Raw genomic sequence first — 26,568 nt, 5'->3', positions numbered from 1 at the left:
ATTATTAAAGTATATGTATCCAAAATTCTATCTAACACTCACCAATTTGTTCAGGTTATAGCTTTACTTGCAAAGTTGATTAAAATTGTACACACATTGCTTCATTGTATCACGGAAAGTAATCCCCCATTACGTGCCACACGCTAGTCGTGAAAGGCCGAAGGGGTTGAAATTTCTGTAAAGATAAGAGTGCTTGCGAACAAATAGTAGCAACCTATTTTTTTTCCGCATTCGTTTTACTTAGTATAACAATGGCGGCCATCAAACATTTAATACTTTTAATAAGAACGTCGCCAGTTGGAGGCTAAAAGGACCCTAGAGTTTTGCCTATCTACATAACTTACTATAAACACTACACCGTGCCAAAGCCATCTTGAAATATTTTGTTTACACGCAACGAGTTATTAAAGTTCTGGAAGGTGCACATGTGAAATGTGACCCAAACAACATAGGTAAAATATATACATGTTTAATTAACATTAAGCTTGAGCGATGAGTCGATGACCTTGTAAGGACCTCCATGTGTGGCCCTAACGCTTCCAGGCCGCGAGAACACAACCTTTAATCAACAGTAGTAAGCAAAGTATCGCAATGGTAATTATTAGCAACCATTAATGACTACAATAGCTTTTAGTAAAAATAAATGTCTTTATATCTCTATATAGGGGCACTTTTAACTAGTGATGCAAACGAGCCGAGCTGCCCACGAGCTACTCAAGTTCGGATTGATAAAGGCTCGAAACGAGCCGAAATTTTTTTAGCTTGAGCCAAGCCTGAGCTTCAAATAAAGCATGTATAGTTATCGAGCCCGAGCTTAAGCTTTGTATGGGAAGCTGGTTTAGGCTCATTGAGCCGTAACGAGCCTAGTGAGCTTTTAACTTTTACCAAATTTTGACTATTATTTATTAATTTTATATTGCATAGTTGAGCTCGAGCCAAGCTCTGGGTCGTTTAGGGAACTATACGAGCTCAAGCCAAGCTTATAAGTTTTATCTCAAAATATATCAAAATAATTAAAAACTTATATAAATTAATTAATATATAACAAACGAGTCGAGCCCGAGCTTGAAAAAACAACTCACGAGCAGAACTCGAACTTTAGAAAAAGAGCTCGAAACGAGCTGAGCCTGAGCTCCCAAAAGTCAAAATTCGGCTTGACTCATTTACACACCTATTTTCAACCAATTTTAAGTAGATCCACATAGAAGTTCTACATAGTATTAGCCACATATAGTTGGAGACAGACGGGCGCACACACACACACATATCTGTGTGTGTACTGTGTAAATATGAAAAAGTTATGGGGTCAGTGGACCCTCTTGACCCTACTTAGGTCCACTCCTGACCCCATAGTTTTTGGATATTATAAAAAATATATGTTGTTTTTAAGAAAATCGTGAATTGGAATCCGTAGTGGTAACCGGTAGAGAAGAGAAGCTTATGATGACGGCCATGAGTAAGTTCCGTTACATAGAAGAAGTACCTGATAGTTCATAACTATCCCTAACTTGAAGCCTGCAGCACAATAATCTAAATCGTATTCCCAAGTATGGATGAATTCTTCGTTGAAGCCCAAATCAAGGATTTTGCTACAAGTAAACATATCATAGAACTCGTGAACCGAAACAACATTTGATAAAAAAAGTTATTATTTTTCTATAATTTAATTACCTCTGGTTTTTCAAGAAGTTTGCTCTCCAGCATCTGAGTGTGTTAAGATAATTTGTTCCTAAATTTTCCACATGATCCAAGCTGCAATGTGAAGCATTTGATCGATAAAGTCAGAACGAAGAATGAAGAACTGCTCATGTACACCACGGTCTCTCAATGACACACTCACCATAATCTGGATGATACAGCCATGGCTGATGTTAATCTGTTTATTGAAGGCAGGTTGATTCCGGGAAATACGTATTCCTTCATAAAGTCCGGTCTCTTCCTGAACTTGTCATACTTTCCATCTGGAACTGTTGTAAACTAAAAGTATTGATCCAAAGATATATTTTAATCGCTTAACACATGCTTGAAATAAATAATACCTAAATGACGATTTTTGTACCAGTGAGTTGTACCTTTGTGATGAACATGATTGTAATTTAAATAACTTAATATTTGATGAAACTAAGATACCTGTAGGACCATAATCCCATCCTCTGCCAATGCGGATTCACAGCATCCGAAAAACTCTTCGTAGTGTTCATGGCCAACATGTTCTACCACTTCGCTGAATATTTAGACATTTGTGGCTTAGATTATGAGTTACCACTAACCATATATATAATCTGTTGTAATAAAGTTACAACATCATCTTGAAGCAACTCACCAGCCTATTATCCTATCATATTTGCGAGTGTCGGGTATTTGCCTATAGTCACATAGTAAAAATCTGATTCGGTCCTGATCAATTCATTGCATTAAGGAACTCATGCAAAATAAACAAATAGTAGCTATGGAATAATTAAAAATAATTCTCTTTTTTTATGTTCTGTATTCATATATGTACTAATTACCTGTAAATCAGCTTCCTTCACTTTACTTTCTGCATATTCGATTTGCTCTTTCGAGATGGTGATGCCGGTGTATTTGCATCCAGTTTGTTTAACTAGTTCAATAGTCAAAGCACCCCAACCACATCCTATGTCAAGCACTTCATGGTTCTTATCAACTCTTGCCTACACAGGTTAAAAAAAAAACATTTAAGCACAAAGTTTGCTTAATGAAAAGTTTTCTTATAAAAAAAGTATTAGTATGCAAACACTCACTTTTTCAATCAACGAATATATTTTTCTCATCTGTGCGGTTTTCAAGTCTTCATCCTCACTCTATTGGAAGTATTCCATTTAAAAACCGAAAGCGTGATACTAATTAGATAAACATTTAAACACCAAAGAGAAACAATATAAATATATAATCTTATGAATCCTAACCTTGAATCTTGCACACGAGTATGACATGGTTTCATCCAAGATGAGAGAAAAGAACTCGTTACTCTAAAACACGAGAAGACAATAAATTAGATGACATTATAAGTGTCATAAACAAGGTGTATGAATTACGAAGGCGGTATCAAGATGATAAGAGAACTTTCACATGCCAGATCATAGTGCTCATCAGAAATGTTACCGTCCGCTTGAGTTACAGTATATTTCCTCATAACATTGTAGAAATACTTTGCAGGTGCGGTTTGAACTACTGGTATCCACCATTCTCTAACGCCATACACAACATAATTATAGAAATACTTTGCAGATGCTGTAAGAAACATTGGTGTCCACCATCGTCTAACGCCACACACAACGTATTACGTTAGCATTGTGAATAGATATTAACCCTGCAACATATGAATTACTCGTATGGAAGCTCTAAATATTACCTTTTGCTAAACCTTGAGGAAAAAAGCTGCAAACAGAAAAAAATCAATAAGGAACCATGAAAAGGAACTAGACAACACTTAATCAGACAAAAATTTTCGTTCTTGTTTTTTTTTTGTTTAAAAATTGAACAAGTTCGTGTTAGTTTATGTTCGTTCGCTAAAAATCTAAATTTTCGTTCATGAACATAAATAAACATAATTGAACAAATATAAACGAGCATATATGAACAAATGTAAACGCACACACATAATGAACATTATATAATTATTTTCTATTAATATGTAACAAATAATTTGTAGAATACAAATACTATTTAATTATTGTTTATTAATATGTAAACATACATAAATGAACATAAATAAACGAACATAGACGAACATTCATGAACGAACGAAACATGGTGTTCATGTTCATCGTCTAATTAAATGAACAAAAAAAAATTGTTTGTGAACATAAACGAACTTCCCGTCGAATGGTTCACGAACAATTCACTATTCGGTTTGTTTACATGTCTAAAAGGAACTACTTGGATATCAACCAAAAAACATACCATTAACATATTCAGAAGACCTTCATTTTTGTCGATGACAGAGAAGTCTCCATGTATGTAAGCATCAGCAAGACCTAAACTCGCTTTTGTGAAAATCTACAAGTTTTTAACACGACAAAACATTATCAAGAGTAAACAAATAACTCTTAAAAAGGTGTATTAATGCTCACCTTCCAATAAAATCGGGGATTGTGAACTTCTAAAGACACTTTTAGCGAGCTTTTCTTTCGGGTTCCTTCAAAGGTGAACACCGTACCTCCATCTTCAATTAAACTGCAAAAGGTAAACATGCAGTAAAGTCGATGGACGATTTAGACAGAGTTGACTAATGTTTAGCGGTCTAATGCGTCTGGAATGTAACTTGTAAGATGCTCCGGTCCTGTTTGACATTGAACTTGTTTCTTTCTAAGTTCTTACGTTTTTGTATATGCGAGTGCTATTGATCATGTGTGTTGATTTATATATATATATATAAATTCTAAACATGTTTATGCATGCATTATCTGTTGAGATGATTGACAATAGATATATGTTTGAAATAGACAGTAAGCCTGCATTAAAGTGTGACTTACATTAAAGTTCCAGTAGCAATATAATCTTGAAGAAAATTAACAACAAATGACCGCGCGCCAGCTTCAATCATAGAAGATTCCATCTGTTTAAAATTCACATGCATATAAACCTGAGAAATATTTTGAACACGTCAACTGAGCCTTGTATGGGAAGCTCGTTTAGGCTCGTCAAGTCTTGTGAATTTTTAAGTTTGACCTCTTTTGAAATTCTATGTATTAATTTCACACTGCACGGTCGAGGTCGAGGTCGAGCTGAGCTTTAGCTCGTTTAAGGTACTATACGAGCTCGAGCCAAGCTTAGGCTCATTTAATATTTTTCTTAAATATACAAAAACAAGTAAAAACATATATAAATTAATTAAGAATAAACAAGTCGAGCCCAAGCCGAGCTCAAGGTTGAAAAAACAGCTCACGCGCCAAGCTCGAGCTTTAGCTCAAAGCAAGCCGACCTCAAGCTTGAGTTCTCGTAAGTCGAAATAAGTCGAGCTCTATGGAGCTCGAGCTTGAGCCTCAAATAATGTCCGTTTAGTTATCAAGCCCAAGCCCGAGCTCGAGCATTGTATGGGAACCGGGAAGCTCATTTAGGCTCGTCGAGCCTTAATGAGCCTTGTGAACTTTATTATTTACATCTTTTGAACTTATATGAAATAATTTCACAGTGCATGGCCACATTCGAGTGGAGCTTTGGCTCGTTTAAGGTACTAGCTATACGAGCTCTAGCCGAGCTTAGGTTCCTTTTTTTTCCGAAAATACAAAAAGATATTTAAGAAAGTGTGCAAAATTATTAATAAATAATAAACGAGTCGAGCCCAAGCCGAGCTCGAGCTTGAAAAAACAACTCACGAGCCGAGATTAGAAAAAGAGCTCGAAACGAGCTGACCTCAAGCTCTCGTAAAGACGAAACGAGCTGAGTTTTTTCGAGCTCGAGCTAGAGTCGAGCCTGAGCCTCAAATAAAGCTCATTTAGTTATCGAACCTGAGCTCAAGCCTTGCATGGGAAGCTCGTTGAGGGTTAACGTGCCCTGTGAAAAATTTAAAATTTTCCTCTTTTAAACTTCTATGCATTAACTGCAGCCGAGCTTTGGCTCGTTTAATATTTTTACGAAAATAGATAAAAATAGTTAAAAACATATATAAAATTTATGACTAAAGAATAAACGAGCCGAGCCCAACGGCCGGAGATCCTGTTTCGAGTAGTGGTGTATAGTGCGAGTCGAACCTGAGTGAAGACGGTGGTGAGTTTGAATTGCTGCTCTTTGTATCTGTTGTGTTGACACCCTAATCAATGAAATTAAAATAATGGATTATTGATAAGCATCAACTTAATCAAGCTAATTTTATAAAGAATAGAGCTGATTTTGATATGTTCTTAAATATATAGAATTTAAATATAATATTGACGCATGTCAATTACCATTTCTGTTTCTATACACGTATGTAAAAAAACAAGATGAGGGTTTTTATTAATTTAATTTATTTATTTTTCACATGTCACTTCAAAATAAAGTTAATGGCAGTTGTCACATTCAATATTAAAAAATAGTTTAAAGATGCTATGCCAATCCTCTCTATCACATAAGGTATGTTAAGTAGAAGGTGCATTTAGACACCCAAATATAGATGAAAACCTATTAAAATGATTCTTTAGCTGCTTTTTAATAGTTATAACCAATTATATCAATCCATTATTTTTCTTAAATAACTGATCTATTTCATTTCATATTGTTCCTGTTGTTTATTACCAACAGTGGATTGGATTTTTAGGTAATTTAATACATCTTTCAATCTATAATAATTTTAATCAAACAATGCAAACCTATACAATTAGTTGGGATCAAACAACTTCATGCCCCCAAAAAGTTTAGATCACCAGTTTAACCTTTTAATATATTAATATATTAATGACAAGGTTGCAAAAGTTGCTACGCGGACCCTAAGCGGCTGATTAGGGAGTTGGGTGTACTCGAAGTACTCGGGGAGTACTCGACGAGTATTCGGAAATGGTAAATATAAAGAAAATTAATTTTTGAATATTATATACATGTCAAATATCATAAGTATACTAAAATTTATAACAAAATAAGTAAATAGCAATATAATTAAGAGAAATACATTCTTAAATACTAAATTATTCTAAAAGTTTCTAATCACTAACTAAAAAAAGTGTTATTCCTTTTTTAATATAATAGAATATGAGTTATGTTTTATTTTATAAGTCAAAATTGGCTCAAATTGACTGACTAGATGTGATTTTGACTGATGTTTACCATATTTGAGTTGAAGAAACTCTCCTCGGTGATGTACTTTGTGGCGAGTACTCAGGGGTACTCGGCCTTGGAGACCTACCTTTACAAGATTGATTAATGGTATTGGGCCACTTTCTTTTAGACTTGCATTGGGAACTTGGGCCATCAAAATATCCCTTAGGAGCTTAAACAATTGTGTGGGCTTAAATTAAAACACTTTTGAAATTACAATACATGACCCAAAGGAAACATGCACTAAATTACAATTCAAATCACACATGAAATAAAAGAACAAAATGGTACTAGTCATGGATTCAACATGGACGCCATAATATGTTTATAGACTCTTCTGAATCATGTTGGACGGTGAATGTCTTTATATCTTCGCGTTCCTTATCCCAAAAGTCCCAGCAATCTGATGCTTCAGTTTTCGTTTGGACCCGAAGATCACCTTCGCCTTGTCTAGGCACGAGTTTAACTTCAAACTTACCACCCATGTAAAAGGAAATCATGCTGCATTCCGGATTCAACCATGTTGTTTGCTTTAAAGAACTAAAGGAAACGTATCCTATATATGTTGGAGGAGGAGGAGGATGCGGGAATAACTCGTTTTGATAATTGCACTCACCCTCTTCTATCTCCTGCTTGATAGTTATTGTAACATATGGTTCTTGGTAGTCCATAACATTGTGTATTAGGAACCCACAAAAGTCATTGTACAAATTACCTGGAAGCCGCAATACAAATCTACTCCCTGAAACTTGGCTAGGGGCAGACATCTGTCGAACCTGATGTTCAAGTGCGAGGCTCAGAAAGTGATGCTCGATAGCATTTCCCTGCACAATTATGTTAATAACAATACAACACGAACATAAATGACCAAAGTGTCCATTTGACCGGTTAATATCGAAAAAAATGTCCATTTGACCAATTAATTCCCATATTTTCCACCCTAAAAATTGTCGACCTGATTACTTTTTAATCATTATTCGACAAGATTTTTAACCAACTAACATATGCCACTTGCTCAAAAAAATCTTGTCGGAATCCTAAATAATCCCGTCAGTTGCGACGATTTAGAAAAAAAAAACTAGCGACCCGACAATTTTATGACTCATGAAAGAATATGGTTGATTAAAAATCTAATCGAGTAGTGATTAAAAAGCGATCATGTCGAATATTAGGGTGGGCATTTTAAGAATTAGTTGGTCAAATAGACAATTTTGCTTGTCAAATGGACATCTTGGTCATTATCCCTTAATATTATTATTGAAACTCAAAAGGTAGGGCCTAACCTGGCTCATTGAATCTATTAATTTCTGATCACCACCACTACCTAGTTTATTCTTTCCCATAAATGAGACTTTCCACAACCATTTACAGTGTGACATATCTCCAATTGTTTCAAGTGACTAACAATAATCCGCTCTAAGAACAGCTATCTCCGATGGGAGCTCGGACAATTCTACAAGGCTATTGCACAATGACACGTCTAGCCATTTGAGCCGAGGAAGTTGCAAGCGGCTAAAATCTAGTTTCAAAAATTTGTTCCAACTTAGATCAAGTTCTTGTAAGTTGGGTAAGTCCCACGAATCCCAATTGATGTCTTCATTTCCCAAGTGACAATTGCTGAGAACTAACTTCTTCAAGCCTTTGTTAATAAATTGTAATCCAATGGAAGTAAATAAAAAGCTTGTAAATTACTGCTTATATGATGTATCTTGTTTCACACCCTTAGAAAGTTGGCTGCACTTTGAGAGCGAAAGAGTCTCGAGTTTCGTTATCCATGTAATGGATGGGAGCACCTTAAAGTTGTCACAACTTCCTATTAGTAAGAAAACTAGCTTTTCCAAGCGGCCAATTGATGGATGAATCTCTTCTATAAGTGGACATTGATAAAGCATGAACCTTTGAAGGTTTTTAAGTCCACCAAAATCTGGTGTCGCGATTAGGTTTTTTAAACCATGAAGTTTGATCATCCTTAAATTTGGTAGACTGTACACAAAAGTGAAAATTCTTCAGGATTTTTGTCATATTCATAAATATGATGAAGAGTTGAGAGAAATTTGGGTGTGCATGTACTAGAATATTTTCAAGGTAAAATCACCATAATAGTCATTTTGACTAAAATCATTATCAAAATAGACACATAAATTTTACTTGTTATCATCAACTTTTAATCAACAAAAAAGAATTACCTTATAACCATTCCAAAGCTGTCTTTCCTGGCCGCTACTTAATGTTACACAACGAAGGCTCCATTGAGGAAAATTTGTTGGTAATGAACTCGCATGATGACCTCTCCAATCAACTCACTGAAGATTGTTCATGTTTGCAACAACATGGTGATTATCACATGGTGGTGGATCACTCATATCAGAAAAAATTCTTATTGCTTCAATCTTGTGAAGTACCTGAAATAGAGGAAAAATAATTTGTTTGTCGAGTTGAATTTAAATATGTGTGCGTGTGTGTGTGTGTGTCATGAAAAGCTAGCTTAAGCATTACCGTTGTTGCATCCATAGCACATATATTTTGTGCATCTTCCACTTGCCAAACTCTAGTATGTGTTTCTGGATTTTGTGGGTGTTCACCTCTAACAATGTAGTGTCCCATTTCTTGTATCAAATCATGCATATCAAACCTGCCATCTGAAATGGTTATAAGAGCCTTTTGTACCAACACCTTTAAACCTATACGAGGGTAAAAATCACAAACATCAAAGATGTCAATCGCCTCATCCTTCTTTTCTCTCCTGAAAAAACATGCAATATCAAAGAACAACTCTTTATCCACGGGTTGAAGTCCGTCAAAGCTAATCTTAAGCTTTTCGACAATATTAGTATCTGGAATCTTTTTCAATCTAGCTAATGCACTTCTCCACTCATTGATATCTTTGTCACACAAAAAAGAACCTAGAACTTTAAGTGCTAAAGGGAGCCCAGAAGCGTAAAAAACAACATCTTTTGAAAGCAACTCGTATTCTTTGCTAGGTTGGCTATCCCGAGGCGCATGCTTGCTAAAGAGCGCCATACCTTCTTCATCATTCAACAAGCTAATATTATGTATCACATTTACCTTATGAGCATTTAATGTATGTTCATCTCTTGTTGTAATTATTATTCTGCTTCCGTCGCCAAACCAATCATGGGATCCGGCTAGAGCCCTTAGTTGGTCAAGGTGACTGATATCATCAAGAACAATCAAAACTTTCATATGGCATAACCTATTCTTTATCATGTGTCTTCCTTCGTCAACTCTATCTACTTTCACTTGTTTTTGTTTCATAACACCGGAAAGAACTTTTTCTTGCATTTTTCCTAAACCATACTTGCTCGATTCCTCTCGTATATTTTCTACAAAGCAACACCCATTAAACTCACCAGAGAATTTATAATAAATAGAAGATGCAAGGGTTGTTTTACCACCACCCCCAACACCCCATATTCCAACCATGCGCACGCCACCTGATCCAATTTCTAACTGTGATTCCAAATCTTGCAAACGGTATCTATTCCGATGAGGCCTTCATTGACATTTATGATTGGAAACAGATTGCGTGAATTTCGTCAACAATTTCTTTAATGCCTTTCGACTCATGGCTGCGCATTGTAATAATTATTTAAATTAGTATATACACATATTCAAATTAGAAAAAGAAATCTGTTCCACAATAGAAGGAAAAAAGTCCTAAATACATCTTAATTTCATACTCAAATCAAACACGTACTAAAGTCGATAACACAAGTACATGAGCACAAATTGGATTGCACGCAACGTATATCAAACACTAAATCATAAGCTTATTAAGAAGAAGCTTACCCACTGGCTATGTTCATCGTTTCCGAACCCGAAAGGCTACCCGCTTCCAAAAGTGCCTTTCTCCATAATTCAACTTTGTTGTTGTTCTCAAGCTCATGTTGTGCAAATGCTTCTTAATATTTCCCTTTTTGTTCCCGCACTTCTGACGGTTTCACATGATAGAATATAGGTAAAACAATTTGCCCTCTCTCATTCCTGCATCTCATAATATATGTAACCTCATCCAAGCACCACGAAGAATTTGCATAGTTCTCCGAGAATACGATGACGGCAATCCGTGATTCTTCGATAGCCTTGAAGAGGGCTGGACCGATGGTCTCGCCTCGAGGAAGTTCTTCGTCGTCTTTGTAAGTGTGGATTCCATTTTGTACAAGCGCGTCGTAGAGGTGATCCACATAAGTCTTTCTAGTGTCTTCTCCTCTAAAACTTAGAAAAACGTCATAAATCCAAGATTGAGATGAAGAAGCCATTATGTGGATTTTTTTTTTCGGGTTAGAACTAGTAAAAAGAAAAAAAGGCAATGTATAACACGGCCCAAAAGGAAAATGTGGATCTAGATGAATAAAATGAAGTAAATATATAGAGAAAGATGGGGCCAAGAGTGTAGCGATAAAATGTCTTCTACAACTAATGTCATTGTCACTTGACTTTTCCTGCTTTTGCTCCATGTGAGAAAATGTAGAAATTTATGTTAATTATTGGATTTATTTCTGGTTATTTTTTTACTGCCAACAAATTTTTCAAATAAACTACTGGATAAATTTATCATATCGGGATACATTCGTCTTTTGATAAGGGAAAAACCCTCACCTAAGGCGAACGCCCGTAAACACTCGCTCGAATGCACGACAATTCGGTGAGATAAAACTCGTTCAGTTCAAGAGATCCAACTAGTGAAAGCGGGTGCATTTGAAACTAAATGTTGTGGGCAGGAATCAAACCTGGGTCATATGGAGCACCAAGTCTCTACCTTACCACTCCACCACTAGCTCATTGGCATATATTGACTGTTTTATATTGTTTTTCGCTTTGTTTACGCATATCCCATTTTATTTATTTATTTATTAATATTATACACCCCAACATATAACTATTGTAGAACTGCAAATATATAACAAGTGGTTAAATTGATGGAAGAAATTTGTAAGACTCAGTTTTGATAGACTCGTACATTAGCATCCAATATGTGGTTTTAGATCAAATTTATGTTAGAAACGTTTTGAAAATGATATTACATCAAAACGTTAATAATAATAATAATAATAATAATAATAATAATAATAATAATAATAATAAACACGGAGAAAGAGAATTCATGATTTTATAGAGCATTAATATTTTGGAAGTTGCAAGATGAAAAAACAAAAACCTTAAAAAAGCTTTGACAACTTGTACGTTTGTGATTCGATAACTTGTGCATTATCGGGTATAACTTGGTTTTCAATAAAACTTACTTTGATACGTGGATAAAAATAGGGGCGTCGGAAGTGGCAGCGGTAATTTATTAAAAAAGCAATCATATTTTAAAATATAATCCAACATATATTTAGAATGATATCCCTACAAAATTATTTACTTCTTTTAATTTACCAACTAGGTTAGAGCCCGTGTTATACACGATTGAAAATATAAAGCAATGACATAAGAATTTGTAAAATAATATACTTAATTTTTTCAAACCTAGGTTATAGTTTCAAATTCATAATATTCCGATTAGTATTTAAACTAACAATATATCAACACATATTTAATATAATAATGCAAAAGGGCAATATGGTTAAATTACAAGTAAATTGATAATCTACAATCCCCGCCTCCTTTATTTAAACAATATGAACTTCAAAATGAATGATATCCTTTGTGTTGTGAATCTCTTGAATATGCTTGACTGCTACAAATTCGAATTACTTCTAACAAATGTCAAAATAAGGAAAATATTATATATTTAGTAAATTACCATCTTGTAAAAAAAATCCCTTTTTGAATTAAAAAGTCTAACTTTTGACTTTAAAAGGTCACATTTTGACTTCAAAATGTCAGTATAATGCATTTTTTAAAATCCAAAATATGTGTCAAATGTTTTTTTCTTTTGTTTGAAGCAAACTTAAATGAGCTGTAAACCGTTGACAATTTTTATTGAAAGTACTTACACTGCTTGAAAGCTGGTGTGTCTACAAGGCCGAGTTCATGACAAAGAAATCTCCCTTCTTTATGAGTACCCTGATTAAAATAATATTAAAATAGATTGATTTCTCATGTAAAATTGTAAATATCGATGTCGTGTAACATATAACTTTAAATAAAAACTTATCACATAATTATAATCAAAGTACATGTATGCTTCCGTCAAAACTTTTTCAGTGTGTGTAACATTTCTAATACCAAGAGAAACAATGTAAACATCCATTGAATTATCATTTAAAATTAAAAAAATAATATATATATTTATATTTATATATATAACTTTTCTTAAGTCTAATTGATTTACTGTTTAATTAAGAAACATGTTAACTAAGCAGACAATCATAGTTTGATATATTTGTTCCTTGATCTGAGGATTTCAAATTAAAAAAATATATATTCAACTTTTCTTAAAGTTTTCTTTTCTTGTTTATGAACTATCAAAATTGACAAACTATTGACAAAATACAATGACCAACACGTGATGCATTTAATGAGCATTCTGTTCTCACAAGATGCATAATTGATGCATATGATAAATAATTGCTTGTCATAGTTCTATGCTAACATGCTTCAACTTAAACATATGCTATGATGTTGTTTAACCTTTGTTTATGCGTTTTGACATCCGTTTATGCGTTTTGATGTCCGTTTATGCATTTTGACCTCCTTTATGCGTTTTGATCTCCCTTTATGCGTTTTGATCTCCCTTTATGCGTTTTGACATCTCTTTATGCGTTTTGACCTTCGTTTATGCGTTTTGACCTCATTTTATGCTTTTTGACATCTCTTTATGCGTTTTGACATTCGTTTATGCGTTTTGACCTCATTTTATGCTTTTTGACCTCCGTTTATGCGTTTTGACCTTTGTTTATGCGCTTTGACCTCCTTTATGCATTTTAACGTCCGTTTATGTGTTTTGACATTCTTTATGCATTTAATGGGTTTTAACCTTCGTTTATGCGTTTTTACCCCCGTTTATGCGTTTTGACTTCCTTTATGCTTTTTGACCTGTACATTAGCATCCAATATGTGGTTTTAGTTAAAATTTAAGTTTGAAATGCTTTAAAAATGATTTTACGTCAAAGCGTTGATAATAATAAACACGAAGCAAGAGAACTCATGATTTTATAGAACATTAAAATTTTGGAAGTTGCAAGAAGAAAAAAGCAAAACCTTGAAAAAGCTTTGACAATTTGTACATTTGTGGTTCGATAACTTGTGCATAATCAGGTATAACTAGGTTTTCAATAAAATTTACTTCGATACGTGAATAAAAATAGACATATCACAGCGGTATTTTAAAATCTAATTCAAAATTTAGAATGATATCCATAAAAAATTCTTCTCTCTTTTTAATTTACAAATGTTTAGAATAAAATCCAGTTTCAAAGTATTTATTACCTTTTAGTAGTCATCATTACCTCAAAACCGACGAACCTATTAGTTGCAACGACAAATTATCATTATTTACCAACAAGACCCGAATCGAAAATTCAGGGATGGAGTTAAAAGGCATCACACCTAACAAACTGAAATTTATAGACAATGATGGCCCACTGACAATCAAATCATAAAAGATATTAAGAGAACTAGGTTATTAACCCGTGTACGACACGTGTGGAGATATTGATATTTTCAAACAAACACATGTCATTTGAAAGGACAACATAAGTTGTTATATATTATTCGGGACGACAACATACTTAAAGTTGTAAATGATATTGGTACGAAAATAAATGATTGTGAAACACAAAGATAAACCCAAATAACATTCAAATTACAATATTTGAAAACATAATCAAATGTTAAAAATGTAAAATTTATAAGCTACAAAAAAGGCATCCTTATAAACCATATTTATTCTATATATGTAGCTTTGTCTTCTTTGTTTAATATAAGAATTTTAACACCACTCTTCGCTCTTGATAAATCTACATAGAGTTGTCTATGTGTAAACATCGGGTCTTTGAGATATATGTCAACTCTTGCTAGAGATTGGCCTTGAGTTTTGTTAATGTTCATTGCAAAACAGACCACAACTGGAAAAAACTACATTCTTTTCAATTTAAACGAAAGTTTCTTATCTGAAGGTGTTAGACCACAACGAATTATATAAGTACGATAACCAGTATTAGTACCTGAAATAACTTTTACTTCAACAAAACGCCTACCCAAATTAATTACTCGCAATTTAGTTTCATTACACAAACCATTATTCTGATCCATATTGCTTAGTAATATTATTGGCACACCGACTTTTAGAACCAATCTATGAGTTAAAATAGTTTCCGTCTTTTTGATTTTATTTAGCATAACGTGTTTATGAAAGTTTTAGTTCAAATTAAAATATAAAAAAATAATTGGTATGATCTTACTTAAAAACCAAAAAACTATAGACCACAACTAAATTTGTGAATTTTGTTGCTAAATATGGAAACAATATAAATTGAGTAAACCAAATATAAATAAAAAATAATGTAGAAATATCTTTGCGCCTCTAATTAACATAAACTGATTCGTATACACATCTTAATTAAAACACATATTTTAATTGGTTTTTAAGAAAATAAAATAGTATTAGATAACTGAAAATTATGTTTCGTATCACGTCTAAAAAATAGAAAAAAGAAATGTGTTGGTAAATAATGATAATTATTTAAAATAACTCTCTTGGCGTTGAAGCTGCACGTTTAAAAAAATGCATTCTTAAAAAACATTTAAAGGGTAACTAAAAAAAAATATTGAAATGACTAACCGTTTAAATAACTCCTCTTATTGGAAGACGTTGATTGACCCCAAATTTTTTTTTTTAATTTTGAACAAATCTATAATATAATATAATATAATATAATATAATATAATATAATATGAAAACGATGAACAACATAAATATAAAAACAAAATTTTATAGAGCATTATGTTTCAGTTTTGCTGACTTAATGAATGATTTTAATACATAAAACAGAAAAAATAGAAAACTTGAAAACCAAATACTATTAACTTTAATGATAATTGTATGTTATTTATATTTGGTGTTCATAAAGATATTAAAGACATGGAAATAAAAAAATATTACATAGGAAACAACAATAACACAACTTACTCTACTGTATATGTAGACTATCGGCTAACTTGAATTGACATAAATGATCAGCAATTCATTTATGTAAAAGTATCTAACACACTAATATATTTCTAGAATAGTAGCACATGTTAGACATGGGCTAAAAACATATAAACAACCATAAAATTTCATAACTAACATTTTAAACCAACACAAATAGTTAACATAAGTTTGTAAACAAAATATTAAGCATTTAACTTGTGTACATAAGAAGTTAATACTTACACAAACTTACTATACACCTAAACTAAAAAACCAAACGAAGACATGAACATGTTATAATCATATTAGCCCACCATCAACTTCTTCGACATTTCACAAAAAAAAGTCATTTTGCTTCACAATCTTAAAAAGAAAATAAACCATAGCAACCTGATTAAATATACAATTAAAGTCTTAAGGTATTATGAGTTTTATTTCAACAGTAATAAATAAATAAGGTATATTTTTTATAAATTATTTTGTAATTAAACTTTTTTTTTTATTTCGATTCAAAGACTTTTTAGTTAAATATATTAGGTTAAATCGAAGCAATAAATTTTTATTCTACTAATTTCACTAATTTGGTATAATTAAAATAATATATATATAATTAAAATTAAACCGGTTAATTTTAATTTTATTACATAGAGTTCATTCCCTAATTAAAATTTAATTAAAGTGATTGCAATCTGCAGTAAATTATGTTTCAAACTCTTTAACGTCATTACTTTATTTAAAATTAATTTCATTATATAATTCTTTTTTTAATTGTATACATTAATCTTGACATTTATGCGTAATTAAAAATTAGTTAAATATAAATGATGGAAAGTTTGATAACATTGAATACTATTAAGAACTACAAAAGATTGTTGCAAAAGTCGTCAATTTTGGTTTTGTAAAAACAAAAATAAATAAATGTAAATATTATTATAAAAACTTTCCATTTTTCTTGAAAATTCAATAACTAAACAATATACTATTAATTTTTTTAATTATCACGAAATTATTGTCAACACTTTAGCATCATTACCTTATTTAACAATAAATTCATTAGATAATTCTTTTTAAATTTTATACATTAATCTTGACATTTATGCCTAATTAAAAATTGGTCAAATATAAAAGATGGAAAGTTTTTATTTTCTATTTAGTTTATTAGTTTTTTTTAATTTGGCCGGAATAATTTATACGAATCGGTAATTCTTGACATTTATGCCTAATTAAAAATTGGTCAAATATAAAAGATGTAAAGTTTATTGATATCGAAAAATATTAAAACTAAAAAAGAGTGATCAAATTCGGTTCTTAAAACAAAAATAATTTAATGTATAATGATTGGAATGTATCAGTAAAATTAAAGATGATGAATATTTTAAAATAAATAAGCAACTATAGTAAATATCTAAGATTTTTTAAATGTAAATTTGAAATAAGTAATACAACACATGTTAAATTAGTTAAATAAGTTAATGAGTTTTTAATACAAAACTTATTAACTTTCGAGTATAATCAAAAGCAAATTATTTAAAATTTCCAGCTACATTAAATTTGTCATTTATGCTAATTAAAATTTGGTCAGATATAAAAGATGGAAAGTTTGTTGAGGTTGAATACTACTTAAAACTACAAAAGATTGTTGCAATAGTAGTCAGCTTTGAATTTTAAAAACAGAAATAAATAATTGTAAATATTATTATAAAAAAACGTTCCATTTTTTTTGGAAGTTCAATAACTAATTGTTAAAACTTTCAAGATAAGATTCAAAAGTTTAACACAGAAACTAAATATTGTTGTTCATATAAAAATAAATTAATTTACATGAATTGTCTAAGCTACATAAAATAAAAATGATAGAAAATTAACAACTAAAATACATTCGTAATGACCAAAACAAACATAATCAACCTAATCTCCATCAAATACTTTTTCCATGCAATTAGCCAATCTACCAAGTTGGACGACCATAAATTGAATTACTAAAAATAAATTAATGTTAGATACACTGAACTATTAAAAAAAATTAGTAAGAATTATCAATAGATGTAATCGGAATAATTATCATAATAATTTCGTTAAGGAAATAAATCAACAATATTTTCGCATATCTTAAAACCTTCAACATGTCTATTGAATCTTGGAAGGAGCATGTGGAACTTTGGTGACCTAGTCCTACCATGGCTAGAGTTAGTCTCCAAATGTAAATATGAATAGAGGAGTTCTCAACATATAAAAATAAAACTGTAAATATGAATTTCAAGAAATCTTACATTAATCAGGACACGCATTTGGTGACCAGGTCATACCATGGCTCGAGCTAGTCTCTGAATATGGTCGTCAAACTTCATGATCTGACCTACTTAAGTAGCAGCAAAATGTGTGCAACATATAAGATGAACTACAAATAATACCAACAATTCAAATAATTAAGTTTCATTCAAGGTACACCAACAATAAGAACAAAAGAAATATATTTAAGTAGAACTGATAATATGGAAATTTTAACATAAATCATTCACCTAAGCAGTTTGCATACATCTAATTCCCAAGCTAACTTGCCTGCATAACAACCAAAAGACCAAATAAGGACAACATAATTAAATTAATATATGAATTTCACTTACAAACAATAACAAACGATAGAAATTTGAATACAAAGTCGTAGTTATAAGTTATAACAGCTTCAGAAGATTAAAAAGGATGATATAAACAAATGAATATGGAATACTGAATTTATAGAAATGATTATTGAAATGGTTTTCAAAGTATAAGATGAGGTCAAATAAGTAGTAGAAATTTGAAATTTTAAAAATTGGACATCTAATACTTGAGGGTTTGACAATAGTTATTACACGGTTTTTATTTTTAGATGATGTAGATTTAAAGTAAATACAATTAGTAAGAATATGAATTAATTATGTTGTTAGTTTCGGTCTAAATTTGAATATTAAAATTGAACATTCATTGTGTTAGTTTCGGTTTAAGTTTGAAATTTAAATTTGAATATTAAAATTGTCGGTTTTAGCTAAAAATTAGTTTATAGATGATTTAAATATCTTAATATGTGAATTAATTGTGGGTTATTGATTAATTTAATTAATTTTTGAATTATTTAATTGATAAGAAAATCATAGAAGTGATTGTTATATATAGAAACAATAGAGTTTGTTCAATAAAATTCAATTATTTTAATATATATATATAGATTGGTTCTAAATCGACTTTGACTATATTGCGATGGCATAAATATCTCCACCAATTACATTTTGACGTAAAATACACGATGAATGGAATATAAAATTACACTTATTAATTCTTATGACAGTCAAAAGTTTAATTACGCCAATTTTGAAAAGCCTTATAGAAAACTTTTCTAGTCCACTAGTCAACTAGGAAACTGTTTTATAACCAAACAAGTAAAATTATATTTTCAATTAATTAGTATTCATGATGATGTTGCAGGGTCCCGTTTTGTATATTAATCTTTTGTATTTACTTGTATTGTAAACGTTTTATATTAGTTAGCTTGTCGGTTTATTTCCTTTGTATGTTTGAGCCTTAGGCCATGTAAGCAAAGCCTACTTGGGCCTATACATGGAAATAATGCATGATATACTCACACCTATATAAGGTGGAGCATACTCATGCATACACAACCTTTTGAACAAATCTTATTCATACTCACCAACTCTCTCCCTCTCTTACTTTCTTTCTTACCACTTTGGGTAATAATACACCAAGTAAGATTTGAGATCTCGGTTCCTCACTAGTGATTTCCGCTAGCGAGTGTTGAGATTGATCTAAGTAAACTAGTGTTTTGTTGTTTGATCCGTCCAAAGACCTACATATGTACTAGTTCACCTCAAATTATCGAATATAAGATGCACAATTATAGGCAAAAGTTTTCACTTGTGTCGGGTCATCACGGTGTCGACTTATTTAGTTTACATGCAATAACATATTAACCATATAGAAGATACCACGGCAGAATCTCATTAGATACGATATAAGTAAATTACATTTTCTATTAATAAACAGGATCAACTGGCTTGTAAGGATCTCCAAGCGAGGCGTACTTAAAGTTTTCAGGCCTTGAGAACACAACCTTCAATTAAATATATATGGAAAATAATTGTGATGTTTGTGTGTTTTGCGAGGATGATAATTTTTGTTCAAATGCAAAAATGGCATATTTTAAGGTGAAAGTATATGCATTCAAGTTACAACCGCTTTTGAATATAGCGTTGTAAATTGGTTAGAAAACATCATTCATAATGACATAGTTCTTTCTTGCATCGAAAAATTGGACATCGCTATTCCTAATTTGTTTAAACACACCGGTGAACATTGTATCATATAGGTTTAATTAGTTAGAATAATCGTTACAATCAACTATGTTACTGGCGAAGTTTAATTGGGGCCTGGGGTCCTCCCCTGCCTCGGTCAAAGCTTCGCCACTGAACTATGTATCAACATTTAAAAACGTCACTTTTTATAAAGCCTAAGAATACTAATTATAACTTTGGTGACTGCCTTGAAGAGAATACGCAAAGAGTACCTGATAGTCCATAAGCACTCCTATCTTGAAGCCAGCAGCACAATAATCAAAATAGTATTCCCAAGTACGGATAAACAAACAGCCAACCATCAAGTCATAGAATTCATGAATTGAAACAACAGTCGATAATTAAATAACAATATCTTTATATAGATTACCTTTGGTCTTTCGAGAAGTTAGCCCTCCAATATCTAAGTGTCGGATGATAATGTGTTCCTATCTTTTCCACATGATCCACGCTGTAATTTGAAGCATTTGACAAAATTTTAGATCGATGTGTAGGTGTGTGTGTGTATAGTGTTTAAATATAGAACGAATGAAATTTAACATGCGAACGATGCTAAGCGAAGGAAGAAAACAACGTTTACATAAATGGTGTTTGATTTTGTTCCATTCAATCTCTAATTTAATTAACGGTCAAGATTAAGCAGTGAAAAAATCGTATTTGACTCTCACGTATAATTGGAATGACAAAAAAACGAATAATTTGCTATGTTCTTTCGGTTATCACAAAAAACACTGTGTTTTACTTAAAATTCTCTGTATATACATGACCCGAGTGATGCACTTACCATAATCTGGATGATGCAGCCATGGCTGATATTAATATGTTAAGCGAAGGTATGTCGCCTCCGGGAAATATGTATTCTCTAACAAAGCCTGGTGTCCTCCTGATTTCGTCATACTTTCCGTCTGGGACTGATATGAACTAATGATATTCCAAAGAATTTAGTCACGAACTGAATTTATATTCTTAAAAACTTTTAATCTTTGATTCTGTAAATATAATACTTATCTTATTTTAAGTGTGGTGTGTTACAATCATGCTTAAAAGTGTTGGTTGTTTTGAGGATTAAATATTAGTTGGTTTTAATAACGTCTTATATGGAGAAATTGAGATACCTGAAGGACAAAAATCCCATCCTCCGCTAATGCGGATTCACAGCATCCAAAAAACTCCTCATAGTATTCGTGGCCAAAATGTTCTATCGCCTCACTGAAAATAAACGTGTCTTGGTTATATTATGAGTAACCACTAACAGAATGTGTTGTAACCAACAACAACATCATGAAGTAGTATTGAGATAGAAAATGCTCTAACTAACCAGCTTATTATTCTATCGTATCTGACATTGTCCGGTAATTGCCGATAGTCACATAGTAGAAATTTTATTCGGTCCTGAACAATTAATGGCATTAGAGAACACACAAAAGGAACACGAGGAATCTTAAAGTATTACTTGATTCCAAATTTATACGTCGGTCTTTCCTATGAAAATGTTTGAGGAAAATAATTGCATCGAAAATTCCAACATAAATTCTGATACAATATCAACACAGCAAAAAACACCCTGTTTTAATTATCAACATAATGTTTAGCTTTTCTATATCTTTTACTTGTCGACGGAAATGCATCGACGAAAGGTATTTTTTAGAACTTTATATAATTATGAAGGCGAGTATTTCGATTTTAAGCACTTACTTGTAGATTAAGCTCCTTCACTTTACATTCTGCATATTGAATTTGTTCTTTGGAGAGAGTGATGCCAGTGTATTTGCATCCAGTTTGTTTGACTAGTTCAATTGCGAAAGCCCCCCAACCACATCCTATGTCAAGAACTTCATGGTTTTTATCAACTTTTGCCTACATAAGTTTTAAAGAAACATTTTTGGCTCAAAAGTTTCCTTAAGAGAAAACATGATAATATTGTATGCAGGCAATATAGGTGTGTGGAATATAAACCAAACTTGTTTTATGATACATTCTAGTGAAACTTTTTTTTCTAGATAATGAAAATTTAATACATACAAATACTCACTTTCTCAATCAAGGAAGATATTTTTCTCATCTGCGCCGTTTTCAAGTCTTCATCTTCGCTCTATCAGAAGTGTGCATATAGAAAGAGTTATACTAATTACTCGAACAGCAAAAATTGAGATAAATGTAATCTTTGAAGTTATAACCTTAAATATCGCACACGAGTATGTCATGGTTTCATCTAGGAAGAGAGAAAAGACTTCATTACTCTACAAAAACATGAGAAGACAATATATTATATGAAATAAGAGTCCGGATTTGACAAATGTTCATAAAAGTAAGAAAAATGTATTAAGGATGATAAAAAACTTTCACATGCCAGATCATAGTGTCGTGAGATGTTAGAGCGCGCTTGAGTAACCGTATTTTTCCTCATAACATCATGAAAGAAATACTTTGCAGATGATATTCCTGCTGTTAAAAATATTGGTGTCCACCATCCTCTAAAGCCACAAACAATATAATTTATTAATAATGTAAATTAGAAAATATTAAATTTCAATATGTGGCATCATATGGAAGCTCTAGTTACCTTTTTCTAGACCTTGAGGCACGTTGTAAATCACTATTAACTATAAAAAGCTACAACCAGGAAAGAGACTGAAGAATGGGCACAGGCGAAAAAGCTAGGGTTTCTGAAGATCAACAATCCAATGACGAATGCCAACAGGGTACCAAGAAGAGTGAAAGGAAGAAAGACACAACAGGGGTGCCGCTCGAAACAAGTAATGTAAAAGTACGCCTAGCTCGCCTGGTTTATTCTTAACAAGCTCTAAACTATGCTCGAGCTTGGCTGGTTAAAGCTTAGAGTCAAATCGTTTAAATTATAGTTGAACTTAACTATCAATGTAAAAGTAGTAATAGGATGTTCTCTACTCTCTAGTGGGCTTATGTTTCATGTTATGCTAGCTCGAGCTTGGCTTGTATGCTTACTACGCAGCTCGGCTGGTTTATAAATAATCCGATTAAAGCATTTTTCAAACGAGCCTCGATAGATAACCATGGTTAGGTATCCCTGTAAATCCATGTTTTCCCCCATAAGTCACGAAGAAACCCACATTTTCACGGGTTAGATACATGGGTTCGTGTGGGGTGACCCGTACGTATCTAGTTTTGTGTGTTCACTCTCGTTTTGAATAAAGTGACATATATCTCAAAATATCTTGTTTTGTGTGTGCACTCTCGTTTTGAATAAGGTGACAATTTCTTGTTGACTCTAGATAGATAATAGATAAAACTGATATCTGTTTTTACTTAAAAGTTTTATAATTTATAGATTAGAAAACGATAGTGATTGTTTACAATACGTTTAGGATTTCATCAAGTTGATATATTCAAGAACTAAATCTAAAATAACAACACAAATTGGGCTTACGTGTTTGTTTTGCATTTATCAATTTTTGTTAGCTAAACCATTCACATTTTATAGGTCCAACTACCACATGAGGTGAACCATGGAGATTAGATCAAACTATGGGCAAACTTTCTTAACAATTGTTTGCGCAAGTTGTTGGTCTTACTTGATTAATAGATTTCAAAGTTGGGACTCGGGAGAATATTTTTGTGAAATTGATTTATTTCAGTATGATTGAAAAGTACTTTTAAGGAAGCTCCACAAGACTAGAGGTGCACAAATCGGGTTTTTCAAATACCGGTTTTGGGTATGAAGCTGGGTTCAGGTGTAACCGGGTATTAAAAAATCTGGTATTGGCAATACCCGGGTCGTTCGGGTCCGGGTATTGTCTCCAAAAACCATACCCTATGAATCGGGTTCGGGTCGGGTACAGAACCGGGTATTCTAAAACTGGGTATTTGAATACCCTATTCTCGGGTATTGAAAAACCCTATTTTCTGGGTTTTCGAGCTTTTTTCCGTGTATTTTTTGGATATAGATTGGACTTTTTAAGGAATTGCACTTTTTCAGAGCATTTTCGGGTATTTTTCGAGTATTTTAAAAACCCGGTTTCGGGTATTGGAAAAACCTGGTTCCGGGCATGGAACCGGTTTCGGCTTTGGGTATTACCAGGTATAAATCGGGTCTGGCTTCGGGGTACGAGTTTTGGTACTGAAATGCATATCCTATCCCTACCCTTCGGGTATGTTCCGGTAATAAAAACCCGTGTATAAAAAAAACTGGTTCCGAATATATTTTTCGGGTATGGTTCCAGGTTCGGGTTTATTTTTCACCTCTATACAAGACTACAACAAATTTGATGGCAATATCCCTAATTGGGCTTAATGTTTGGGTCGAGCCTCAAATGGGGCTTAGCCCATGAGGCCTAGTCCATTACACATCTCTCTATTTATACTACGGGTTTGGCGGCCTGTGGGAACACCAAGATATGTAATAGCTAGCTTTTTTGGACAAACTAATATTTGATATCTTGGCTTTCATGAATCCCGTTATTAATGTCTGTGCCTTTAACTATCTCAACTAACATTATTGTAGGGTGTTAAACACAATACATGTTAATAGTTGGTTAAAGTCAACAACAGTAAAACATTTAGGGATGAAAGTGTCATTTCTAATACTTGGGGGAGACTTTGGCAATTCTTTCTTAGTTGAAGGACTGTTTATGTATAATTGATAAATGGTTTGTTAATCACTAGTTGGTAGTTAACAACCAAATTGAGGATAATAAGTAGCTATTCATATTAGGGCTTAGTTTTTATTTTGATTTCGTAGTTTTTGTTGCAATTCTCACGTTTAATCATTTGTTTCATATTCCACAATAATAACCGTTCGAGTTTCGTTCTTAATTCGTTTTGACTACATGTGGTATCCGAGCCAAGGTATGGAGCGATTCAAAGAAGGTGATCATTTAAGGTTCTGTGAACACAATTGATGGTCAATATGGTGTCAATGGAGTCTGAATTAAAATAATTCAATGGCAATAATTATTTCAGTTAGTCAACAATGAGGAGATAACCTTCCTGAGAATCTGTTAGACAAAGAGAAAATAAGACCATGGAACGGGCTCATAGTGTGATAAATTTGAGTCTCAAAGATCGCGTGTTACGAGAAGTATCAAAGGAAACCTCCGCGGCTTTGTTAAGATAACTAATGACTCGCCAGACGTCAATAGGAGCTCAGACAAACAAGAACAATGTATTCACTTGTGGATCGTTCTACTTCGGATTCCTAGATGAGCTACTCGGCATCAATAGGCAAACAACATACAAGCCATACTTGCAAAAATAAAAAATTATAACATTAATCCATTTGTTATTAATCCAATCATTTATCAAACACCTGAACATCCGGCCTTTATTTTTTACAAATTTATATTACAATTAAAAAAAAAAGGATCGTCTTCAACTGACTGTACGTTCATCACATTTGTAAAGTAGACAAATGTTCTGCAGATAAACCAAATTGTATTTCTTCAACGATTTTGGTGACAAAATCCGGAATAGACCTGCAGTATAGTTCAACATAATATTATTAGCATTCTCAATTCTCAAATAACCAAAACATGATTACTTTGTTTAATCTGCATACCATTAGCCTATAAATATGCAAAGTTTAAGAAACGGATTCACAACTAGAGATTAATTTGCAATAAAAATAAGGAAATCACCGAAATTTGGAATATTCCAGGCCAGGTGCATTAGTTGCTTCAACAAGAGAATTCCTCCAAACTTCCATCCTTGGGTGTCTATCATATTCGGACATCACTTCCCCGAAATACCCTTTTTGTGTCCGCACATCAGAACGACTCACATTGAGGAATACAGGCAAAATTAATTGTCTTTTTTCTCTCATGCACTCAATAATATTGGCAACTTCATCCAAGTACCAAGAATTAACAGCAAACTTCTTGGTGAAAAAAATGACAAATAAGCGTGAACGCGTAATGGCCTTTAACAGGGTTAACTCATTACGGGATAGTGTCACCTCATCCTTGTATGTGGAAATATCTCCTTGGTGAAGAGCAGCACAAATATCATCAACAACGTGGCATTCAGGGTCTCGTTGTCTAAAACAAATGTATACATCATGCCAAGATCCACTAGATCCCTATTGAAAAACAAATAGTTAAAGAATTCTAAGAATCATGCATACGTACATATATGATTAGCTTTTTTGTACAAATGACAAATATTAAATTCGATGTCAACCATAAGAATTAATAATCTAAAGAGGTGTGAAGCCTTCAGCAATGTAACTTACTTGTTGATAATCTAATGCTTTCTCGAGTTGATCCACAACCTGGCCCATCGTTGGCCGCTCATCTCTTTGTATCTTCAAGCATTGATAAGCAATGGATGAATAAGTGCTCAAGCAATCTGAATTCATTTGACTTCTTAGACCTGAATCAATAAATCCAATGTTCC

General features: G+C 32.5%; 4 protein-coding genes and 1 pseudogene across 7 annotated transcripts in view; all 5 read right to left on the bottom strand.

The window, feature by feature from the left end:
• Positions 1-442: 442 nt before the first annotated feature.
• On the bottom strand, positions 443-3,048 carry LOC143588181 (uncharacterized). The gene is made up of 9 exons (XM_077069259.1): positions 2,928-3,048; positions 2,763-2,822; positions 2,511-2,672; positions 2,324-2,397; positions 2,131-2,224; positions 1,841-1,977; positions 1,672-1,752; positions 1,484-1,589; positions 443-559 (listed from the first exon to the last, which is right to left on the bottom strand). The coding sequence occupies exons 1-9, from the start codon at positions 2,952-2,954 to the stop codon at positions 470-472; spliced, it is 831 nt and encodes a 276-aa protein (XP_076925374.1). The 5' UTR covers positions 2,955-3,048; the 3' UTR covers positions 443-469.
• On the bottom strand, positions 3,038-4,580 carry LOC143588182 (uncharacterized). Its single transcript, XM_077069260.1, has 5 exons — positions 4,497-4,580; positions 4,095-4,197; positions 3,925-4,020; positions 3,374-3,399; positions 3,038-3,281 (listed from the first exon to the last, which is right to left on the bottom strand). Exons 1-5 carry the CDS (start codon positions 4,577-4,579, stop codon positions 3,053-3,055), a joined length of 537 nt encoding a protein of 178 aa, XP_076925375.1. The 5' UTR covers position 4,580; the 3' UTR covers positions 3,038-3,052.
• Positions 4,581-7,044: 2,464 nt separating this feature from the next.
• On the bottom strand, positions 7,045-11,226 carry LOC143588183 (disease resistance protein Roq1-like; annotated as a pseudogene). Its single transcript, XR_013145058.1, has 5 exons — positions 10,564-11,226; positions 9,250-10,343; positions 8,902-9,155; positions 8,037-8,736; positions 7,045-7,577 (listed from the first exon to the last, which is right to left on the bottom strand). The product of XR_013145058.1 is annotated as a disease resistance protein Roq1-like (transcript).
• Positions 11,227-19,880: 8,654 nt separating this feature from the next.
• LOC143588185 (uncharacterized) lies at positions 19,881-22,696 on the bottom strand (the record flags this gene model as incomplete). The annotated part of the gene is made up of 6 exons (XM_077069262.1): positions 19,881-19,958; positions 20,412-20,516; positions 20,569-20,650; positions 22,218-22,291; positions 22,377-22,439; positions 22,550-22,696. Coding segments are annotated over 6 exons (549 nt in total), but the record flags the coding sequence as incomplete, so codon positions are not given.
• A 2,461-nt stretch (positions 22,697-25,157) lies between these two features.
• The window catches only part of LOC143588180 (putative serine/threonine-protein kinase PBL28), a 39,954-nt gene continuing 38,543 nt past the window's right edge, over positions 25,158-26,568 (bottom strand). Inside the window, exons 2-3 of one of the 3 annotated variants that reach the window (XM_077069255.1) lie at positions 26,405-26,544; positions 25,158-26,251 (exon numbers count right to left, since the gene is read on the bottom strand). In XM_077069255.1, coding sequence (XP_076925370.1) covers positions 25,808-26,251; positions 26,405-26,544 — 584 coding nt within the window. In that variant the 3' untranslated portion in view covers positions 25,158-25,807. The remainder of the gene's footprint in view (positions 26,252-26,404; positions 26,545-26,568) is intronic. The other 2 variants (XM_077069257.1, XM_077069256.1) reach the window with 2 other exon arrangements.

Source organism: Bidens hawaiensis, unplaced genomic scaffold, assembly GCF_021521415.1.
Source record: "Bidens hawaiensis isolate Kalapana, Puna unplaced genomic scaffold, B.hawaiensis_p1.1 tig00036132_1, whole genome shotgun sequence".
NCBI lineage: Eukaryota > Viridiplantae > Streptophyta > Magnoliopsida > Asterales > Asteraceae > Bidens > Bidens hawaiensis.
This window is presented reverse-complemented; position numbering and strand designations above follow the sequence as displayed.